This window comes from Monodelphis domestica, chromosome 6, assembly GCF_027887165.1.
Source record: "Monodelphis domestica isolate mMonDom1 chromosome 6, mMonDom1.pri, whole genome shotgun sequence".
Lineage (NCBI taxonomy): Eukaryota > Metazoa > Chordata > Mammalia > Didelphimorphia > Didelphidae > Monodelphis > Monodelphis domestica.
The window spans coordinates 28,624,454-28,642,289 of NC_077232.1; the positions used below are offsets into that span (position 1 = coordinate 28,624,454).

General features: G+C 63.5%; 1 protein-coding gene and 1 non-coding gene across 16 annotated transcripts in view; both read right to left on the minus strand.

Moving 5' to 3' along the window:
* Positions 1 to 599: 599 nt before the first annotated feature.
* The window catches only part of DGKZ (diacylglycerol kinase zeta), a 60,133-nt gene continuing 42,896 nt past the window's right edge, over positions 600 to 17,836 (minus strand). For 3 of the 15 annotated variants that reach the window (XM_056801870.1, XM_056801876.1, XM_056801873.1), the window contains exons 2-31: positions 10,807 to 10,915; positions 10,223 to 10,318; positions 8,505 to 8,582; positions 8,065 to 8,121; positions 7,544 to 7,612; positions 7,110 to 7,181; positions 6,913 to 7,029; positions 6,768 to 6,839; positions 6,560 to 6,655; positions 6,278 to 6,360; positions 6,138 to 6,198; positions 5,935 to 6,048; positions 5,718 to 5,858; positions 5,551 to 5,629; positions 5,394 to 5,449; positions 4,993 to 5,055; positions 4,820 to 4,893; positions 4,632 to 4,743; positions 4,340 to 4,539; positions 4,134 to 4,234; positions 3,975 to 4,057; positions 3,799 to 3,868; positions 3,676 to 3,716; positions 2,448 to 2,593; positions 2,309 to 2,340; positions 1,837 to 1,880; positions 1,604 to 1,724; positions 1,447 to 1,480; positions 1,264 to 1,363; positions 600 to 1,170 (exon numbers count right to left, since the gene is read on the minus strand). In XM_056801870.1, coding sequence (XP_056657848.1) covers positions 1,054 to 1,170; positions 1,264 to 1,363; positions 1,447 to 1,480; positions 1,604 to 1,724; positions 1,837 to 1,880; positions 2,309 to 2,340; positions 2,448 to 2,593; positions 3,676 to 3,716; positions 3,799 to 3,868; positions 3,975 to 4,057; positions 4,134 to 4,234; positions 4,340 to 4,539; positions 4,632 to 4,743; positions 4,820 to 4,893; positions 4,993 to 5,055; positions 5,394 to 5,449; positions 5,551 to 5,629; positions 5,718 to 5,858; positions 5,935 to 6,048; positions 6,138 to 6,198; positions 6,278 to 6,360; positions 6,560 to 6,655; positions 6,768 to 6,839; positions 6,913 to 7,029; positions 7,110 to 7,181; positions 7,544 to 7,612; positions 8,065 to 8,121; positions 8,505 to 8,582; positions 10,223 to 10,318; positions 10,807 to 10,915 — 2,638 coding nt within the window. In that variant the 3' untranslated portion in view covers positions 600 to 1,053. The other 12 variants (XM_056801872.1, XM_056801875.1, XM_056801869.1 and 9 more) reach the window with 9 other exon arrangements.
* On the minus strand, positions 5,655 to 5,717 carry MIR12399 (microRNA mir-12399). The gene is given in 1 exon segment (NR_162976.1): positions 5,655 to 5,717. It is a non-coding gene; the product is annotated as a microRNA mir-12399 (primary transcript).

The following is a 17,836-nucleotide window of genomic DNA, read 5'->3' on the forward strand; positions in this document are numbered from 1 at the left end:
CGGGGTAGCTAGGGGAGCCCGGCGGGAGGGCCGCTCTCTTCAGGACTGTCGGGGAAACTGAGGTTTCATCTTCAGAGGAGGGCTAGGCGGCCACCCGAGCGGGCTTCCCCGTGGATGTCCGGGCCCCAGCGCCCTAGTTTCCCCATTTGGGGGAGGCGGGTGGCTCCTGCGCTGGGCGGAGGTCCCGGGCTTTAGCCCGTCTTGGGGAGCAGCGTCTGATCCCCCCTCCCGCGCAGGTCCGAGTGGAGACTGGGCACCCCTGCTGCCCCAGGAGCGGGGCCTCTCCCCGCTGCCACCCGCAGGGACCGGGGCCCTCCATCGAGTGTTGGGAGGGACTGGTAGGGGGAGGCCGAGGCGTTTCTCCCGCCGGGATCGCGGCCAGCCGGGACCTGGAGGGAGCGCAGGGGCACCCCATCCAACCCCTAGTTTCACAGGTTCGGGATGGGCAAGCGACCATTCGTGGCGGAAGCACGATTTGAACCCAGTTCCCCCGCGCTCCTGCACTCTACAGTGCAGCCGAGAGCAGAACCCCACGGCGGTCCAATAGGCGCGGGAATGGCCGCTCCTGGGGCCGCCCCCAGCCCAGACACAGAGACCAGTAGGAAAAAAGATCCTTTTACTGAGTTCCACCCAGCTGGGCTGTAAACATGACACCACGCGAGCCTCCCGGGACCCTCCCCCACCCCGACTTCTGGATGGATCTCCCGCCTGGGATGAAAAGGGGCGCGTGCGAGGGGCGGGGGCGGGGCCGGAAGGGCAAGTGTGGGGCCCGGCAGCTGTCCCCCCACGCCGCCTCGGGGCCCCCGCGCCCCCGGCGCCATTTCTTAGGCTGCGGCTGGCGGCTCGGCGGGGAAGATGGGCTCGGAAGCCAGGCAACAGACACATGCACGGGGCGGGGGTCTCGGGGGCCCAGGCCGGCCACGGGGCTCCTTCCCCAGGCAGGGTCCCCCCACGGTGCGTCCTCCGGCCCAGTGGAATGTAGCAGTGTGAACGGGCAGGGCCGAGGCCCGGGCTGGCGGGTGCGGCCAAGCTGCCCCTCTTCCTGCGCTCTGGCTACACGGCCGTCTCCTGATCCTCCCTCTGGATCATCTGGTAGTGCTGGCGGTTCTCTAGGTAGGCGGCCAGCTCCGTGTCCTGGGCCTTCTCTGCCCGCTGCCTCGGCGTGTCACCCTGGGGGGCGGCGGGGGGTCAGAGCTGGCCGGCGGCCGGAGCGCCCCCCCCCCCCCGCCCCCATGCCCTCCGGGGCGCCCCGGGCCTGGGCACCTGCAGGTCAGTCTTCATGAGTGAGGCTCCGGCCTCCACGATGTAGTGGCAGATGGTGCGCTGGCGCAGGGCGGCTGCCTGATGGAGGGACGTCTCCCCGCTGCAAGGGGAGCAGGCACGTGGGGTCAGCGAGCAAAGGGGGGCCCTCCCGGCACCCCCAGCCCGGGCCCTGCCCACACTCACTTCTCCTCCACAGCGTCCAGGATTTCTGTGGGGGCTGGAAAGGGGGGGAGGAGGTCAGAGAGGGCAGCCCCAGGGTCACCCCCAGGACGGGCCAGCCCCAAGGGGGAGCAGGCCGCCCAGCCCCGGCCCCCATCGCTCCTGGGTCCCCCGCTCTCACCATGGTCCAGGAGGTAGCGGACGATCTCCTTGCTCCCAGCTCCCACTGCCAGGTGCAAGAGCGTGCGGCCCCGCGCGTCCCGGAGCATGAGGTCCCCCCCTGCCCTGTGCAGCTCCTGGAACTGAGGGGACACGAGCGGGCTCGGAGCCGCTCCCCGGGTGCCGCCCGCCTCCCTCGGCCCACCCGGTGCTGCCAGTGTCCCGGGGAAAGGGGGGGGCCAGGGCGGCCACTACCTTGCAGAAGTCGTTGCTCTCAGCAGCTTCTATCAAGCCTTCCCCTACAGAATGAAGCCTGCGGGTTACAGGGGTGGGCAGGGTGCGCCCCCACCCTCTGCCCGTCTCTGGACCGACTGCCTTTCCCTCTGGGGGCTGCTGAGCCAGGCCGGCACCATTCTTTGTATACCTGTCCCTGGCACAGCATAAGGCTTAATGCTGGAGGATGGATTTTATGTGGTTTAGGCGAAGGCTGGGCTCATCCAGGAAGGGGGAGGCTGTGCCCACTTGGCTCGGCATCCGTTTGGGCCCATGTCTTGCAGCCATCTGTTGGCCACGGGGAGAGTCTGGGGATGGGCCGACGAAAGGAGCTCCTGTCCTCCCTGTTCTGCCAGCTTTGCCAACATGGGCCTCAGCTCCCCAGCCAGAGGAGGTTCCCTAACTGCCCCTTTCACCCCTATGCCCAGAACCCACAGAAAAAGAGAAGCCTCACCTTTTGGGGGCAGAGCATCCCCTCGCTCTGGCCTGGAAACAGAGTTGGGGGGACACGTGGTAAGGCTGTTGTTTGGGGCCAAACTCCCTCCCACCACCCCACAAGGGTCCCCACCTTCCTCATGCTCAGGGATGCACACCTGGGCCTGGGGGAAGAGGGTGGTGGAGATGGGGGGCCGGGGGTTTGGGGGGCCTCAAGGTCTGGCCTGGCAGGTGTGCCCAGCAGCTCTGGGTCCAAGACATAGAGTTCATCCTGAGCAATCTCCGTCACATAGTTGAGGTGTTCCTGAAAAGAAGCTTCTAGTCAGTCTCAGGCCCTCATGGCACATGGGTTGTGTAATTGCCCCCCACCCCATCCCCCGGGCATGGGGGAGGCATGAGATCCACCCGAATGGGGTCCTTGGGGAAGCTGTGCCCCTTTTAATTCTGTACTTTCAATCTATTTAATGATCTATTTATAAATACCTATTATGTATCTACAAATCCCTCAAGTAATAAATGTTCACTGACTGACCGACCCTCTTATTACTATTGTGTGTCACAGTGGTCACTGACCCCCCCCCCAACCCAGTGAGCCCCCTGCGGGCAGGAATCTTCCCTGCCCAGCACAATGCTTTCTACCCAGCAGGTGCTCACTGAGCATCAGCAGGGTTTGGAATCTCCTCTTTCTAGTTAGGTTGCCATCTAGTATCCGTCCAGACCCCTCCCTTCTGGCCACCATTGTCCAGGCTTCATCAACGCCTGCCTGAGCTGGGACCCCAAGGATTTTCCAGCCAGTGCTCAGTGGGCTCTGGGTGACCTATGCTTCATTTCTCTGGACCTTCCCAGCCCAGGATCACCCATTGCTGACCAGGCGGCCCTACTGGCCCCAGCTCTCCTCCTCTCCCTCCCATCTTTCACCATCTTCCCCCGATCAAGAAGCTTCAGCCGCCTCCTGCTGCCTTTAAGAGAAGATGCCAACACTGTGGGCAGAGAAGGAGCTCGGCCGATCTTCAGGGACTCCGGACAGGCCAGCTGTCGTCCTCACCCCATCCCCCCTCAGGCTAGCTGTCCTGCCCGGGAGCTTTGAGCACAGGGGCCCATCGAATCCCGGCCAGAGCCACGGCTCAGCCTGAAAGGGTCCACTGCGGAGAGGCCCCCTCGTGGGCTCCAGGGACACCCTCCGGGGCAGCCCGCCCCCTTCTGCTCACTCCCTGCTTCAGGGGATCGGCTTTACCCCCGACTACCATGAAGGCCCAGGACTGCCCCCTGCCTAGCCTCGTAGAGGGAGGGAGGGAGCCTGGGACAGTGTGTGTCCGCCCCTCCATCTGTCCTGGTGAGACACGGCGCTCTCTGCTGTGACCGAGACGAGCTCCTCCTGGTACCTACTTGGGCCCGGTCGATCCGGTAGAATCGGTTGGCCGTGGTTGCTGTGGGGGAGAGAGGGGCATGAGGAAGCCGGGGCCCTCGGGAGGGAGGCTTCCCCTGGGTCACGCCTGGGCAGGGACTCACCATCCAGGAAACACCACTTGGATGACAGTGCGGGGCCTGATGAAGCCTTGGCTCCTGCTCCGTTGGCTTCCTGCTCCGCAAGAAGGGAAGGTTAGGGCCTGGGATGGGCTAAGGGAAAAGCCAAGAAGGCCGGACCCAGGCTGACCCCACGCGGGGGCCTGCTCTGCCCTCCTCACCCCCTGCTGCAGCCTCTCGATGTGGGTCCGGCAGAGCTCCAGGTCGCTGTCCCCTGGCACCACCACGGTGCCCAGTGGCACGGCTGCGGAGACAACAGCGCGGGTGAGCCTCGAGGCTGACTCCAGCGGCCCCGGCCCGGCCCGGCCCGGCCCACTCACAGGCCTCCTTGAGCTTGTCCTTGTCGTAGTGCAGGGCCTCGTAGTCGTGCATGCTGACCCGGCGAAGCTGGATCCGAAGCTGCTCGGGGACGGGCTGCTGACTGGGGCAGGAAGGGCCGGAGGTCAGGGAAAGGGGCGAGTGGGCGGCAGGGGGAGCCGGGGCCAGGGGCAGAGGTCGGGGGTTCGGGGCAGGGCCCAGGCCGTACTCGCTGCGCAGGGGGACGGAGCTCCTCCGTTTGGCCTTCTGCACCATGGTGGCCTGATTGCGCAGGGCGATGCGGATGCACGAAGCAGACAGCTTGCAGGGCTCCCCATCCACCTGCACCGGGATGGCCTTGGCCGTCGTGAGCACCACCTCCCGGCACTGAGTCAGGCGCTCCCCGTGGCCGCCCACCTGGAGCGCAGCCTGTGGGCACAGGGAGCCGTGACGCGGCCGGCCCTCCCCGCTGGACCCGCAGCCCAGGCCCGCAGCCCTGGCCCAGCCACGGCCCCGCTCACCAGCGACGTCATGGTGAAGCCGATGACCTCGAGGTAGCCGTCATCGTGCCTCTGCGGCTCAAAGTCGTGGTGCTCCCCGGGGTGGCCCCAGGGCATGGTGCCCGCACAATACCTGGAGGGAGCGCAGGGCAGAGTGAGGGGCCGCCCCGGGGCCAGAGGCGGAGGCCGGCCGCGGCAGCTCTCCTCACCTGGGGATGTTGAGGAAGACGATGCACTGGGGCTTCAGGTCCTGGATCTTGGGGGTCAGGTCTGTGCCGTCGCACTGTAAGAGCATCAGTGGGGGAGGGGATGCTCCCCATCTGGCCCAAGCGGGCTTCCGGCCACCCCCACCCCTCCCCACCAGCCCTGTGGGCGGACTCACCACCACCCGGATATGCTTGGCCAAGTCTTTGGAGCTGCCCATCAGGAAGTCGGAGAACGCTGTCTGTCGGCAGCAGGAGGAAGGCGTCATGCCGGCTCCTCGGAGCCCTCCCGCTCTGCCCTCCACCCCGGGGGAACCCCAACGAGCCGGAGACCCCCAGAGCCAGTGTGCTGGCCAAGGGGTCCCGGCTCCAGTGCCCAGGTGGGGCAGGGTCCGGGCGAGCCGCCTTCTCTCCGCGTCTGCTACGAGAAGGGCCACCGGCCTCCCCCTGCCTAGTGGACGAGCTCGTAGGGAGGAAGGGCAGGGGAGCGGACCCCAGGGCGGCCCTCTGCGGAGGCAGCTTCAGGAGGGCCCGAAGCCGGGGGCGGGGGCCCCGGTCGGGGGTCACTGCCCAGGCTTACCCCGGCATAGAACATCTTGTTCCGAAAGCGGCTGTTGAACTTTTCTGGATTGGCCTCTACGTTAAGAGCAGAGAGAGAAGATGGGCTCGCGGGGCTCCCTCTCCCGTCGCCCCGCCCTGCTCCCCCGAGCAGCAAAGGGCCGCTGGGAGCCGCTCACCTCGAGACTCGTGGAACTCCAGGGTGACGTGGGCATCAAAGCCGAGGCTGAAGTAGTTGTTGAAGACGTCCAGGGGCAGCTAAAGGGAGACACGAGGGGCAGCGGCGGTCAGGGAGACGGGGTGGGGCCGAGGGCGCTGCCCCCACCCGGCCCAGGCCCGCCCTGACCCTGTCGGTCGCGCCCTCGTCCCGCTCGTCAGGCCCGGCCTCGGGATTGGGCTCCGCTCTCAGGTCCCAGCGGTCCAGCTGCACCACGTTTCCCTCCTCCACGTGGGAAAGGATCTTGGACACCGGCTCATCCGTGTAGCCCTGCGGAAGCGGGAGCGGGCCTGAGACGGCTGCTGGGCCCCCGGGACCCCCCCCCAGACCCGTGCCAGGTCCTCACTCCGCCCCAGTTGAGGGTCCGGGCGAGATCGTTGCCGGTGCCCAGGGGCAGAATGGCAACAGGCGGCGATGGCTTCAGGCGCAGTTGGTCCAGGGTGGAGAGGATCCAGCCGACCTGAGCAGGGCACAAGGGAAGAGCTCAGGCCCGAGCCCGGCCCGCCCGCCCACCCGGCCCGCACCCAGGAGGCTGGCGGAGGGGCTCACCGTGCCGTCGCCCCCGCACGCCAGGATCCGAAGGTTGGGCACTCTCCGGTACAGCTCCAGCCTGTGGGGGAAAGGCAGGGCAGTGGGCCCCGGCCCCGCAGAGCGGCCGGCGCCCCCCCCGCGGACCCCCAGCTACTCACGCCTCCTTGGGGCCGCCCTGGCTCAGGTCAAAGACTTGCCGTGGGTTGAGATACCAGAGGAAGGACTGAATGATCTTAGAGCCCTGGGAGAAGCAGAAGGTCGTGAGGACCAGCGGGCTGATGGAGGCAAAAGCGGGGAGAAAACTGGGCGGGGAGTCCCTGGGAGGAGCCCCGGAGGAGGCCGGCCTCCGGGCCGCTGGGCCAGAGGCTCCGGGGGCACGAGGGGGGCCGGCCAGGGGAGGGAGGCAAGCCCCGGCGGGAGGGCTCAGGGCCGGGCCTTACCTGATTGCCTCCGCTCTTGGGATTCACAAACACCAGCAGGGGCTTCATGAGGGGGGACGGGGTAGGCTTGATGATGAACGGCTTCCAGCGGCCCTCCTGCAGGACAGGGAAGGGGCACCGCTGTGCAGGCCCCTTCCTGGCAGGAGCACGAGCCCGGGGGTTCCCACCCTCCTGGCCCACCCGCAGCCGAGCCCAGGCCCGGCCCTACCTCGGGCCCCTTCTTGCTGGACTTCCTCTTGAAGGACGTCCTCTTCTTCTTTTTGCTGACCTTCAGGGGGTTCTGCAAGAGGGAGCAGGAGGTCAGCGTGGCCTGGGCCGCGCTCGGGGGCGGGGGGAGCGCGAGCGAGCTTCACCTGGGGGCGGCGGGCCCGGAGGATCCAGGTCGGGGGGATGACCACGGCGGCGTGCGCCCCCAGGGAGCAGGGCTCCTCGATCTGCTGGATCATGAAGCAGGACACCTTATTGTGGTACTGTGGGGAGGACACAGAGAGGGGCTGAGTGCGGGCTCCCGGCTCGAGCAGGAGGGGAGGCCGCACCGGGGGCTACTCACCGCCTGCTTACACCACGAGCAGCTGATGGCCACGATCTCTTTACTGTGGAAGGTGAACTTCTGCTGGAAGCCCTGAGGACACGGAGGGGGGAGGTCACTGGGCGGCCGGGCCTCCTCCTGATCTCTGCAGCCACGGGCGGGAGGCCAGCGGCAGAGCTCTGCTTTCTGGGGTAACACTTGGGCTACGGCATCAGGGATGCAGATGCTGTTAACCCTCTTGTACAGAGGAAGAAACTGAGGCAGAGGAGAAGTGGCGTGTCCAGGGAGGAGGTGAACTTGGGTGCCTGGCCCCGGAGGAAGGACGCCCTCGAGGCCAGCCCCAAGGAGGAGCTCGGCCCATCCCACGCTAGGACTGGTGGCCTGCTTTATAAGGGGGCGTGAAGGACCCCGCCTGTGCTCCCAGGGCCCCGGGGGGCTGGGGGAGCTCTGCTCACCTTCCCACAGTGCCGGCACTTGCCATCTTGCCGCCGCCGATGCACCCAGTGATGACGAACGAAAGTTGGCTGGAGAAGACCGAAGAGGAAGATGAGGACAGGGCCTGGGCAGTCGCCGAGGCGGCCAGCCAGAGGACGAGGGGCGGTGGGCATGGCCAAAGAAGCCTCAGGGAGAAATGGGGCTTGTTCCGAAGTTCCCCGAGTTGTAGCCCCAAGCAGTCACAAGGGAGGGGAGCCCGAGAAATCAGGGCCCAGGAAACAGAGGGGCTGACGTGCCCAGAGTTACACAGCAGGAAACCCAGGCCCTCTGGTGGCAGTTCTGGCTGTCGTCAAGGCTTTGAGACAGACTGCTGGCCCCCTTCACCTTTCCCAGGACCTAACCTGGGCCATGCACCACTGGGCGGGACTCTGGAGAAACCCTAGGATCCCACGAGGCCTGAAATGAGCATCTCGAGCCTGCTCTAGGCTCAAGAATCCCGAGAGGTCCTCCCTCCCGGCCCGGATGTCCCCCAAGTCCTTACCTCCCGCACATTCCTCGACCCTGATTCCCTGAAGGACGGCTTACAGCGGAAGTTAATCTGTAAAGAAGCACCGGACATCCACGTGTGAGGCCGGAGAGCCAGGCCAGCCCCGGGGCCTCCTGCGGGGGAGGTGAACACAGGCGACCTCGCCGCTGCCAAGGGGCGCACTCTCCTGGCTCTGCTGCCCAGGAAGAGTCTCCTCTTCTCACTCATTTGTTGCCTAAGCTACCTGTGGAGCTTCGAAGGGCAGGCACCCGCCCCGGCTGTCTAACTGAGGCCACCTTAGCTTTGCCCTCAGTAGTAACAGCCCCAGAGGCTCTACGGCGTCACTAAGCAGCTCCCTCAGCGCGAGCCCAAAGCGGAGTCCCCACTGGCCTCCTCCTCTGCAATCCTTGGGGGGCCCATTCCCAGCCCCCCAGCAGAGCAGGGTCCCCAGGCACCTTGTCCAGCTGCTCGATACAAGGCATGTGCACGACAATCTTGCAGGCGGCACACTTGCGTCGAGACACGGATTTCTGCTACAGGAAGGAGGGCACAGGGTCAGGGGTGCCAAAGGCGACAGCCCACCTTCCTCCCCTCCCTCGTCTCACGAGACAGAGAATCCTCCAGCCGCCCTGTTCCGCTCAGCTGTCTCCCACCAAGAGGCGGTTTTCCTCCTTCCCAAGCTCCCCCTACACCAGCACCCCCATCCTCTCCCGCCTCCTCCATGACGCCCCTGCGCCATGCCCACTCACTCACTTCCCTTCAGTCTTTCCCTCCCCATTGGCGCGTTCTCTCCTGCCCACACACCGTCCCCCATCCCCGCCACCCTCCAAAGGCCCTCGCCGGGCATAACCGCTGCCGCTCTCCTCGGGAGCCTCCGCCTCCTGGCCCTTACAGCCCAGCTTCTGACCCCTCGGTTCACCACCACCGTTCTCTCCAGGGTTGGCCATGACTTTTCCCCAATCCCCCTCCTTCCTGACCGCTCTGTGGATCGCTCTGTCCTGGCCGTCTGTCTACTTGGCTGGGCACCCCTCAGGGCGTGCTCTCCAGACTGCCCGCCGGAGCTCTGGGCCCAGGGCCCTCTGCCCTTCTCCCTCCGGCCTCGCTCGCTTGGTGATCTCAGCAGCTCCCTGGACACGGCTTTAGTGACGATTTCCAAATCTACCTCCGCTGACCTCCCTTTTCCAAAGGCCTTTTGGCATTTGGAGTGAATGAATGCCCAACATGTCCAGAACCTAACTCTTCCCGGAGCACGCCGAGTCTTGCCCCCTCCTTCCCTTTACTGTCGGGGGCACCCCGAGCTCCTCAGGCACCCCGGACTCCCCGCTCTTGCCCCTCTGTGCCCACGGTGTTGGCAAGGCCTGCTGATTCCACCTTTGTGGGATCTCCGGAATAAGGAGAAGCGCCCTTCTCTCTTACAGCCTTGTACCTGGACCACTGCCAGAGCCGTCAGGGGGTCTGCCTGTGTCCAGCCTCTCCCCAGGCCCTCTCCGTTCAGCCACCAAAGTGACCATCTCACGGGCAGGTCTGATCATGCGTCCCATTCCTCGATGAACCCCACTGCCTTGTTTTGTATCCTCAACACTGCCTAGTGCCTGGCCAATAGCAGCAGCTTAATAAATATGAGTGACGGAGGCAAACAGAGATCAAATGACTTGCCCAAAGTCACACAGCCACAAAGTCTCTGAAGCTGGATTTGAACTGAGGTCTTCCTGACTAGGCCCGGTGCTTTACCAGCTGCCTCAAAACACTTAAGTGTTCCACTGCTCAAGCCCTGGTGCTGCAGAAGGGGAGGAAGGGAACATGCATTGACACAGAGTGTCTACTGTGAGTGAAGCGCTGTACACTTCTCACAAACGTCACCTCAACTTTATTCTCATAAAGACTCCCCGGAGGTGTGGCATTATTATTGTCCTCATTTTGCAGCTGAGGAAACCGAGGCTGGGTACGTTGCCCAGGGTCCCACAGCTAGGAAGGGTCTCAGGTGGCATTTGAACCCAAGTCTTCCCAGTTCTAGATGGCACCCCCTAGAGGCCTGTGGCAACGAGGGAAGAAGAAGTCCTGCGTCTGGCCGCCAGCAGCCTGCCTTATCTAGCACGGACAGAAGCCCTGGTCAGTTCCTCCCTAGGCCACTGGAAGGAAGAAGCAGGCAGCCCTGCCTCCCCTCTGCACTCACCAGCATCTTGGCCACACAGTACTGCTCCCCGACATAGCAGAAGTCTCCAGACACATTGGTCTCGAACCAGATGTGCTCCCCGTAGGCGGCCGTTTCCTGGGGGATGGAGCAGGCCTGTGAGCCGCTCTGGCCAGGCTCGAGGCCCCTCCCTCTCAGGACCCCAAAGCCCTCATGCTGTCAGCTTGGCCTCTGCTTGGGTCACACCCCCCTGGACATACGGCACAGACCTCTCTACACTCAGAATTTTAGAGCTTCCAAAGTCCTCAGAAAACATCCAATGCTTTCATTTTTCAGGGAAAAGCCTCATGAGAAAAAGTGATCTGCCTCCTAGACTGAAGCATCTTCCGGGGAGGCCAGCGCGTGTCTCCCAGCCCCCCAGGGGTGGCCAAATGGAGCTGTGGACATGCAGGGGGCCACAGGCACTTCCCAGAACACCCCCTTTCCTCCCTCTGCCAGGGCCCATCGGGGAGGCAGGGCCTGGATCCTGACTACCATCTCCCTGAGAAATGGGGATGCTGCAGCCATCTCCATGCAGAGGCCCGACGGGCAGTCCCTGCCCTGAGATCTCGTCCCCCATTACTCACGCTCCAGTCCACAGTGCTTCGAATCTGCCTTTCAGGCTCGCCACATGGGGCTCCAGGGCTCGGGTTTGGGGGCACCAGATGCTGAAGACCCGACTTGGCGATGGCTTTCCTGGAAAGAAGGGACAAGTAAGAACTGGAGGAAATAGAAGGGATCCTTTTCTTCCCTCGTCCTTCTCCCCCGCTCTCCTTCCAGCTGGAGCAGGCTGGTGCAAGGGGCAGACACAAGGCCTGGGGAGTGGCTGGATGGGCTCGAGGTCACCAAGAGCCCCCGCTGCTCTGCCCAGCCTGACCACCGCTATACCTACGAGAGCCGAGAACTCCAGGCCTCTGGTCCGGCTGACTTGCGTTTCAGGGCCACTTGGCGCCTACGGGACAGGGGGCGCAGGTGGGCCAGCAGCAGCGGGCTGGCAGAGGCGCCCGAGGCCTTTCGGGAGCCGGTGACAAGGTGCTGCCCCGAGGGCCGGTACTGGCTGAGACGTCGGTAGTAACCGTGTAGGCCCCAGATGGTCCGCTCGTACATGCCGTCGGCGGGGAGCAGGTGGGAAGAATTTCGGCGGCGACGCAGACATCGGGGCACACGGAGCCGGGGCCTGCTGCTCGGGGGCTGAGGGCCACCCGCCTGAGGGGTCCTTAGGCCGGGAAGCCCCGTCTCTTCCTCCCTTTCTTCGTTCCTCCCCAGGAGGTCAGAGAGGAGCACGGGGGTCCCCAGGAGGTGCGTTTCACTAGCAGTCTGGGCCAGTCTCGGGGGTGGGACCGGCACCACAGTCAGTTGGGGGTTGTGGCTGGGCGGTACCGTGCTGGAGCGGCGACGGGAGGCCCTCACCCCACAGCTAAGGAGGCAGCCCTGGAGCTGCGAACTGGACCTTCGCTGCTGGGCCAGAGAGGAGGAAGGCTGGCCGGCTGGGGATCGACGTCGGACCTTGCCCGTGGGGAGGGCCACCCCGCTCCCCCTCCGCTGCCCACTGAGGCCTGCCCCTGGCCCCTTCCTCCTGAAGTGTCTCCTAAAGAAAGTCTCCATTGTGGGTGCAGCAGCTGTGGGCACAGAAACCAGCCGTCAGTGGCTGGGGTCAGGCTGCTGCCTCTCTCCTGCCCTCGGCCAGCATCGGGGCCTTCCCCACATCTGGGCACAGCGCAGTGGAGACTAAGCTAGGGCCAGGTGCAAGATGCCACACGCGATCCCAGCTAAGGAGTGGCCCCCTCAGCCTCTCCCAAGCGCTCTAGACCTTGGGGGGGGCTCGGGGGAGGGGAAGAGCTATGGGGCCACAGGATCGTGCTGGAGGGGGACCCGGGGCTACCAGCCTGCCCAGGGAAGAGGCTGCTGAGGGCAGCCCCGTGGTCAGCTGGGAAAGATGGGGCTGGACCAACTCCAAATGGAACTGTTGGGGTCCTCTCGCTGCCTGCCGCCCCCCAAGGCAAGGGGAAGGCTTCAAACTTCTGCCCTTGACCAAGGGGGGCACGGAAGAGAAGAGGCCTGCAGGCCTCCACTCAGTCTCCTTCAGGTTCAGGAGTCACATCCCACAGACTGGGGGAGTGGGAGCAATGGACTACAGGAAAGGAAGATGAGAAGGGCTAAGAAGACAGACGAGATCATCCCGATAAAGCACTTGGCAGCAGCTGGCTAGCAGGGTCTAGAAAGGGCGCCAGGCCTGGAAACGGGAAGATCCAGATTCAGATCTGGTCTCAGATGTTCCCTCATTGTGTGAGTGACCCTGGGCAAGTCATTCACCCCAGCTGTCCAGCTCTGCCACTCTTCTGTCTTAGAATCGATACTAAGAGAGCGGGTGAGGTTTTAAAATAAATACACAAAGCCCCTAGTGCAGTGCCCAGGACACGGTCGGGACTTAATAAAGACTTCACCCCAACCCTTCCATTGTGCGGGCCTTGGGCCAATCCCAACGAGCTCTCTAGGGTTCAGGTTCCCTTCGGTACAGGGGAGGCAGACGAGCGCTTCCAGGGCCTGTTTCGGGTCCAGTGATCACCAACGACACCTTAAGAGGGGACGAATAACACGGGCGTTCCAAACCCCTCACAGCCATTTCACAGGCCACCGAGTCACAGGACAGGAGATGGCTGACTTCTCTCACAGATCTGCCACTGGCCCTGGCAGGGCGGTCTCCAGGGCCCCTCCTCTTCAAGGGGGGCGGGACTGATGGCAGGTGCCAGCCAGGAGGAAGGTGATCCCAAGGGAACAGTGGCCAGACGGCCCAAGGATGTGGCCAGATATCTGTGGGGAAGGGCACCGGGCAAAGCCCAGGCAGGGAGGGGCAACAGGACCAAGCCGGGCCTGTGCCTGGAGGGGGCAGGGAAGCTGCTCCTTCTCCCTTTCCAGCGGCTGTCCTGCACAATGATTTTGTCACGTCCCCGGAGGATGGGACGCGGAGGAAGGTGAAATGGTCGGCAGATGAGGCCATGAAAGAGATTCTGGGGGGAGCCCAGAGCGCACATCCTCCAAGCCATGGGCCTCCCCTGGCACTTCTGCAGTCTACCCGTTCTCCCTAGCACTGGGGGGGGCAGGGTAGGAGGGAGATGGCTGGCCATGGGGGGGGGGGGCCACGAATGCTCTTCCTGCCCCTTCTTAAGGTCAGTTCTTGGGAATTACCTGAGGGAAGAAGCTTCCGTGAAGGAGACTATTGATAAGGTGCTTTGAGCTCCCAGGAATAAAGGAGCCGGGGAAGTACCAGCTCCCATGATCAATGTGGCCTTTCTTTCTTAACAATGCCTTCCAGCCTCCACAGGGAAAGAAAAGAACTCTTCTTCGGGAATCAGCCCCACTCCAGGTAGTCAGCCAGCTCCATGGGTTATGGGGTGATAAAAAGTCCCTTTCCCTGAAGTTTCCCCCTTCCTGACGCTGGCCCAGCCCTGGGAGAGAACAGGAGGGCCTCCCGGCCAGGAAGGCCGCCTTCCTCCCTACAATCACACAGGCCCCAGGCTTGGTTCCCATTCAGAGTCGCTTCTTTGGAGAGTGGGCAGAGGGGCTCGCTCTAGGAAGGGGATGGCCGTGGGACTGCTCTGATACAAGAGACTCTCCAGCCTGGAACGGAAGGGTCTCCGCAGCATGATTCCCACCTGCAGGGAGAGGCTGGGGACCCAGAAAAAGGAAGAGGGCCGAATATCGGACAGAAGTGCGCTTTCCGGCCTCCTCGGTTCTGGCTGATACTGGGCCCTCTTCCCTTTTCTCTGTCTGTCCTCTCCCTTGATCAGATCATTCTCAGATCTCTAAAATCATCTCTAATCTCTCTCATGAGCTCCTCTTGCATCACCAACTGTCTTTGGGCCACTTCAAAATGGATGTCTTGTGGCATCTCAAACTCAAAAAGCCCTCCACAACAAGTCACAATCCTTCCCCTCAAACCTCTCTTCCTCCCACCTTCCCAGTGACTCCTGAGGGCCTCCTCCTCCTCTGGGGACCAGGGTTCCAAACCTCGGTGTCTCCTTCGCCCCATATTGTCCTGTCTCCACAATATCTCTCCCAGATGTTCCCATCTCACTCAGCCTTCTATCCTAGACTACTGCCACAGCCTCCTCAGCGGTCTCCCTGGCCTATCTTCCACTCAGGGCCACTGTGACAGGACCATCCCACCCTCAGCCTCCAGGGGCGTCCTACAATCAGATAGGAAGTCCTCAGCCTGGCCTCCAAAGCTCTTCACACCCAGGCCTCGTCCTACCCTTCTAAGCCAGCCCCCCCGTCCACACTGTTCTTCACGACCACCCTCCGCTCCCACTTCTGGGCTGGTGGCAGCCTCCCTTGTTGCAATCCCCCCCCGGCAGCCCCTTCGAGCTGACTCAGACACAGACCACAGCCTCCGGCCCATCAGCTGCTGCCGTTCTCTTGTGTCCACTTCAGACATGCCTAGGACACTGTCTCCCTCCTCCTTCTTTCTTGGCCTGGCTCCCTGTACAGGCCTAATCAGTGTTCGGTCAATGATGGCTGCCCCAGGCATTTGGTCACATACCCTCCGCTGAGAATTCCTCCATCTGCAAAACCTCTTGCCTACCTTCCAGGCCCAGCTCAGGGCTCTCACGCGCTTCCCGCCTTCCCCTCACCTTCTGTCTTAGAAGCAATGCCCAATACTGGTCCCAGGGCGAGGCAGCAGGGGTTCAGTCACCTGCCCAGGATGTCGGAAGCCACAGCTGAACCCAGGACTTCACATCTGGGCCTGCTGCTCTGCCCAGGGCCGCCTCTTTCCCTTCCTCCTACGCCAAGTGCTCTCCCTCCAAGGATTTCCTTGGATCTTGTGGAAGCGCCAATGGCTGCATTTATGGACTCTCTTATCTGACCGTTCTGGCAGAGCTGGGAAGTGAGTGCTATTCTCAGTTCCATTTTATAGGTGAGAAAACAGGCCGGCAGAGGTGAACGGAACGAATACGAATGCATCTGAAGCAGGATTTAAACTCGTCCCAAACTCTGACGTTGGGTGCTTTGCTCCGTTCCTCTCTGCCTCGCTGTGGGCAGGTCGGACCGCGGCTCTCTGGGCCGGGCGTGGGGCTTGGCCCTCGGCACACGCTAGGCCAGGCTCCTGGAGGGGCACGGCGTCGCTGCCACACACAGCTCTCCCTAGGCCCTCCGAGTCCAGGGCCCTGCCTGCAGCTCGGAGCTCCTTCCCTTTCCCACCTGTCAGGCTGGCAGCCCCAGGCTACTATCCTCAGGCTCTCCCACGGGGTGTCAGTTTTCCCCTGGCCAGGCTGTCCTGTGACAGCTGCCCAGGCTGGAGGAGATTAGTCACCCGGACACACCGCCTGACGCGTTCCACCGGAAAACAAAGGCCCCGTCCATGGGAGGGAAGAGCTGCATGCCCTGGGCTGGGGGCTGGCGGCCAGGCCGGAGGGCAGTGTCCACACCTGGAGCAGACTGGCAGCTCCGGAGCCTGTCTGTGTCAGGGCCTGACTAACAGGACAACAACGGGGAGCTGAGACGCCCCCCATTCTGGTGGCAGCAGCTCCCCGACTGATGCCTCTGTTGGGACACAGAAGGCTCCCGGCCCAACAGAAACGTCCGGGCAGTAACGGGGCCTAGGACATGACCTCCCCAAGGGTTGCCTTTTTCTGAGGAGGGGCAGGCGGCTTGGAGCCCTGCCAGAAGCAAGCCGCCATCCCGGGCCCAGGGGCCTTGTGGGTCAGCTCAGGCTCCGCTTCCTTTCTGGCCGGAGCTTTCTCCCCAGACCACTGTCTGGGGGCCTCTGCCACTGCGGGGCCCCCTTCTTCCCACGACGCTGGTCCTCTCACCTTTCTGCCTTATGTGGGCTGTGGAAAGGTCACGAGGCTCCTGAGGCTCTGAGAACCCAGACAGTGTGTGGGCCCCACAGCCTGAGAGCAAGGGGGAGGGCCAAGGCTGCACATCCCTTGGACACCGCACAGACCAAGCAGGGCCAGAGAGGGCCTGGGCCGCTTACAGAAAGGGGAGCCCATGGTCGGCCTCCCTTCCCCACCTCTAGCCCCACGACCTGGAGGGAGAATGACAGACAGGAAGAAAAGGAGGCTGGAGAGTGGGACTCCTGGGTCCTCTCTCGGACCGGCTCACTGGATAAACAACAGTTTGGAGGCTGGAAAGACCTCATCAAGGTCTCACTCCACCGCCATGATGTCCCGGATAAGCTACATCTGATTCCCCGGCCAGTAACGAATATGGGCCTCCCTTGGGATTCTGAACTGGGAGAGGCTCAAAGGTCCCATCGGTCTGCACAGGAGCCGGCATCTGGAGGTTCTCGTCTTGGCAATGCCCAAAGGTCTCTGCTCTCTCCTGGGCTTTCCCCTCAAGCCAGGGAGGGAGAGGGAAGAAGGAAAGGGAAGTGTGAATGAGGGGCAGCCACAAGCCACGACATGAGGAAGAAGGCTTGGCAGCCTGGGTCACCTGGGTATTTGTTCATGCCCCAAAGTGCCTTGCCCCTGGCCAATTCCCGTCAAGTCCCCGTGCTGACACCCTCTGCCCGCAGCAGGCAGGGACGGTCCATCTGCAGACGGTTCTGGGTGGCTCTGGGCTTCTTTATTCTAATGGCTAAGGCGGATCTCTACAGGATGGAGGTGGTGAGGCGTCTGAGCACAAATCCCCAGACTTCCCGTGTTCCTTCTCAGGCAGCCTCGGTCCCAAGGGAGGAGGCTTACTGTCACAAAGCAACCCCCAGCTGCCGGGCCTCGGGGGGAGGCTGGGAAAGCCAGGACAGAGGAGAGCAAGACGCTGTGCGACTCACGAGCCGCAAGGGGCCCTGCCCGTCATGGGCTCCAATGGCTCGTTCTACGTACGAGAAAGGCCAAGGCTCTGTCTACGGTGGTCAGGACTGGGACAGCCCGCTGGAGCCCACCGGCCAACCCCCTGGGGGCCTGGGAGGCCATTCACCTCCTGGGGCCCACAAGGAAGAAAGCCGCCGCAGAGCCCGGACGGGGCTGGTCACGGGGCGCAAGGGAGGAGACATCACCTAACCCCAAGTCTGCTTTCACTCGGAAACGGCTCGCCAGCGAGCCAACCGGTGGACCCCAGGGAGCTGCAGGGCGGCAGGAGGGGTGGCAAGGCAGTGGGCAGAGGGGAAGGGAGTTGTCTGCTGGGTTAATATTTACCTCCCTCAGGGACGGCTCTTGTAGACGGGCCCAGAGTCCCTTCCTTTCCCAACAGTCACCGCTAGCCTCTCCCTGGCATGATGCCGGAAACCTTTCCCACCTCCCATGCCCTATGCCCAGCGCCCCCTGCCCCACCCCAAGGCCCGGCCTAGGAGGCCCCACACAAACGGAAACAGACGGGGGAGGGGGAAGGAAAGAACCGAGTCCCCTTTTGACCTGATCTGAAGGCAGAGAAAGCAGCAGGCAGCGGCTCGGGTTCCGGCAGGCAAGCCGCGGGGCTCCAGGCAGCAGACCTCTCACAGCAAGTCCTAGTTTGGAGCCGAGCTGCCCTACTCTCCGCCCCCTCGGCACCTCTTCCCCCTCCTTCCCCCTCTCCCCAGCCTAAGACAGCCGTTATGAAAATAACCCATTGGTAACCAACTGCACTTCCTCCCAGTAGGGGTGGCTCCCAGCCCCCCACACGCGCACCGCGAGCGTGTGT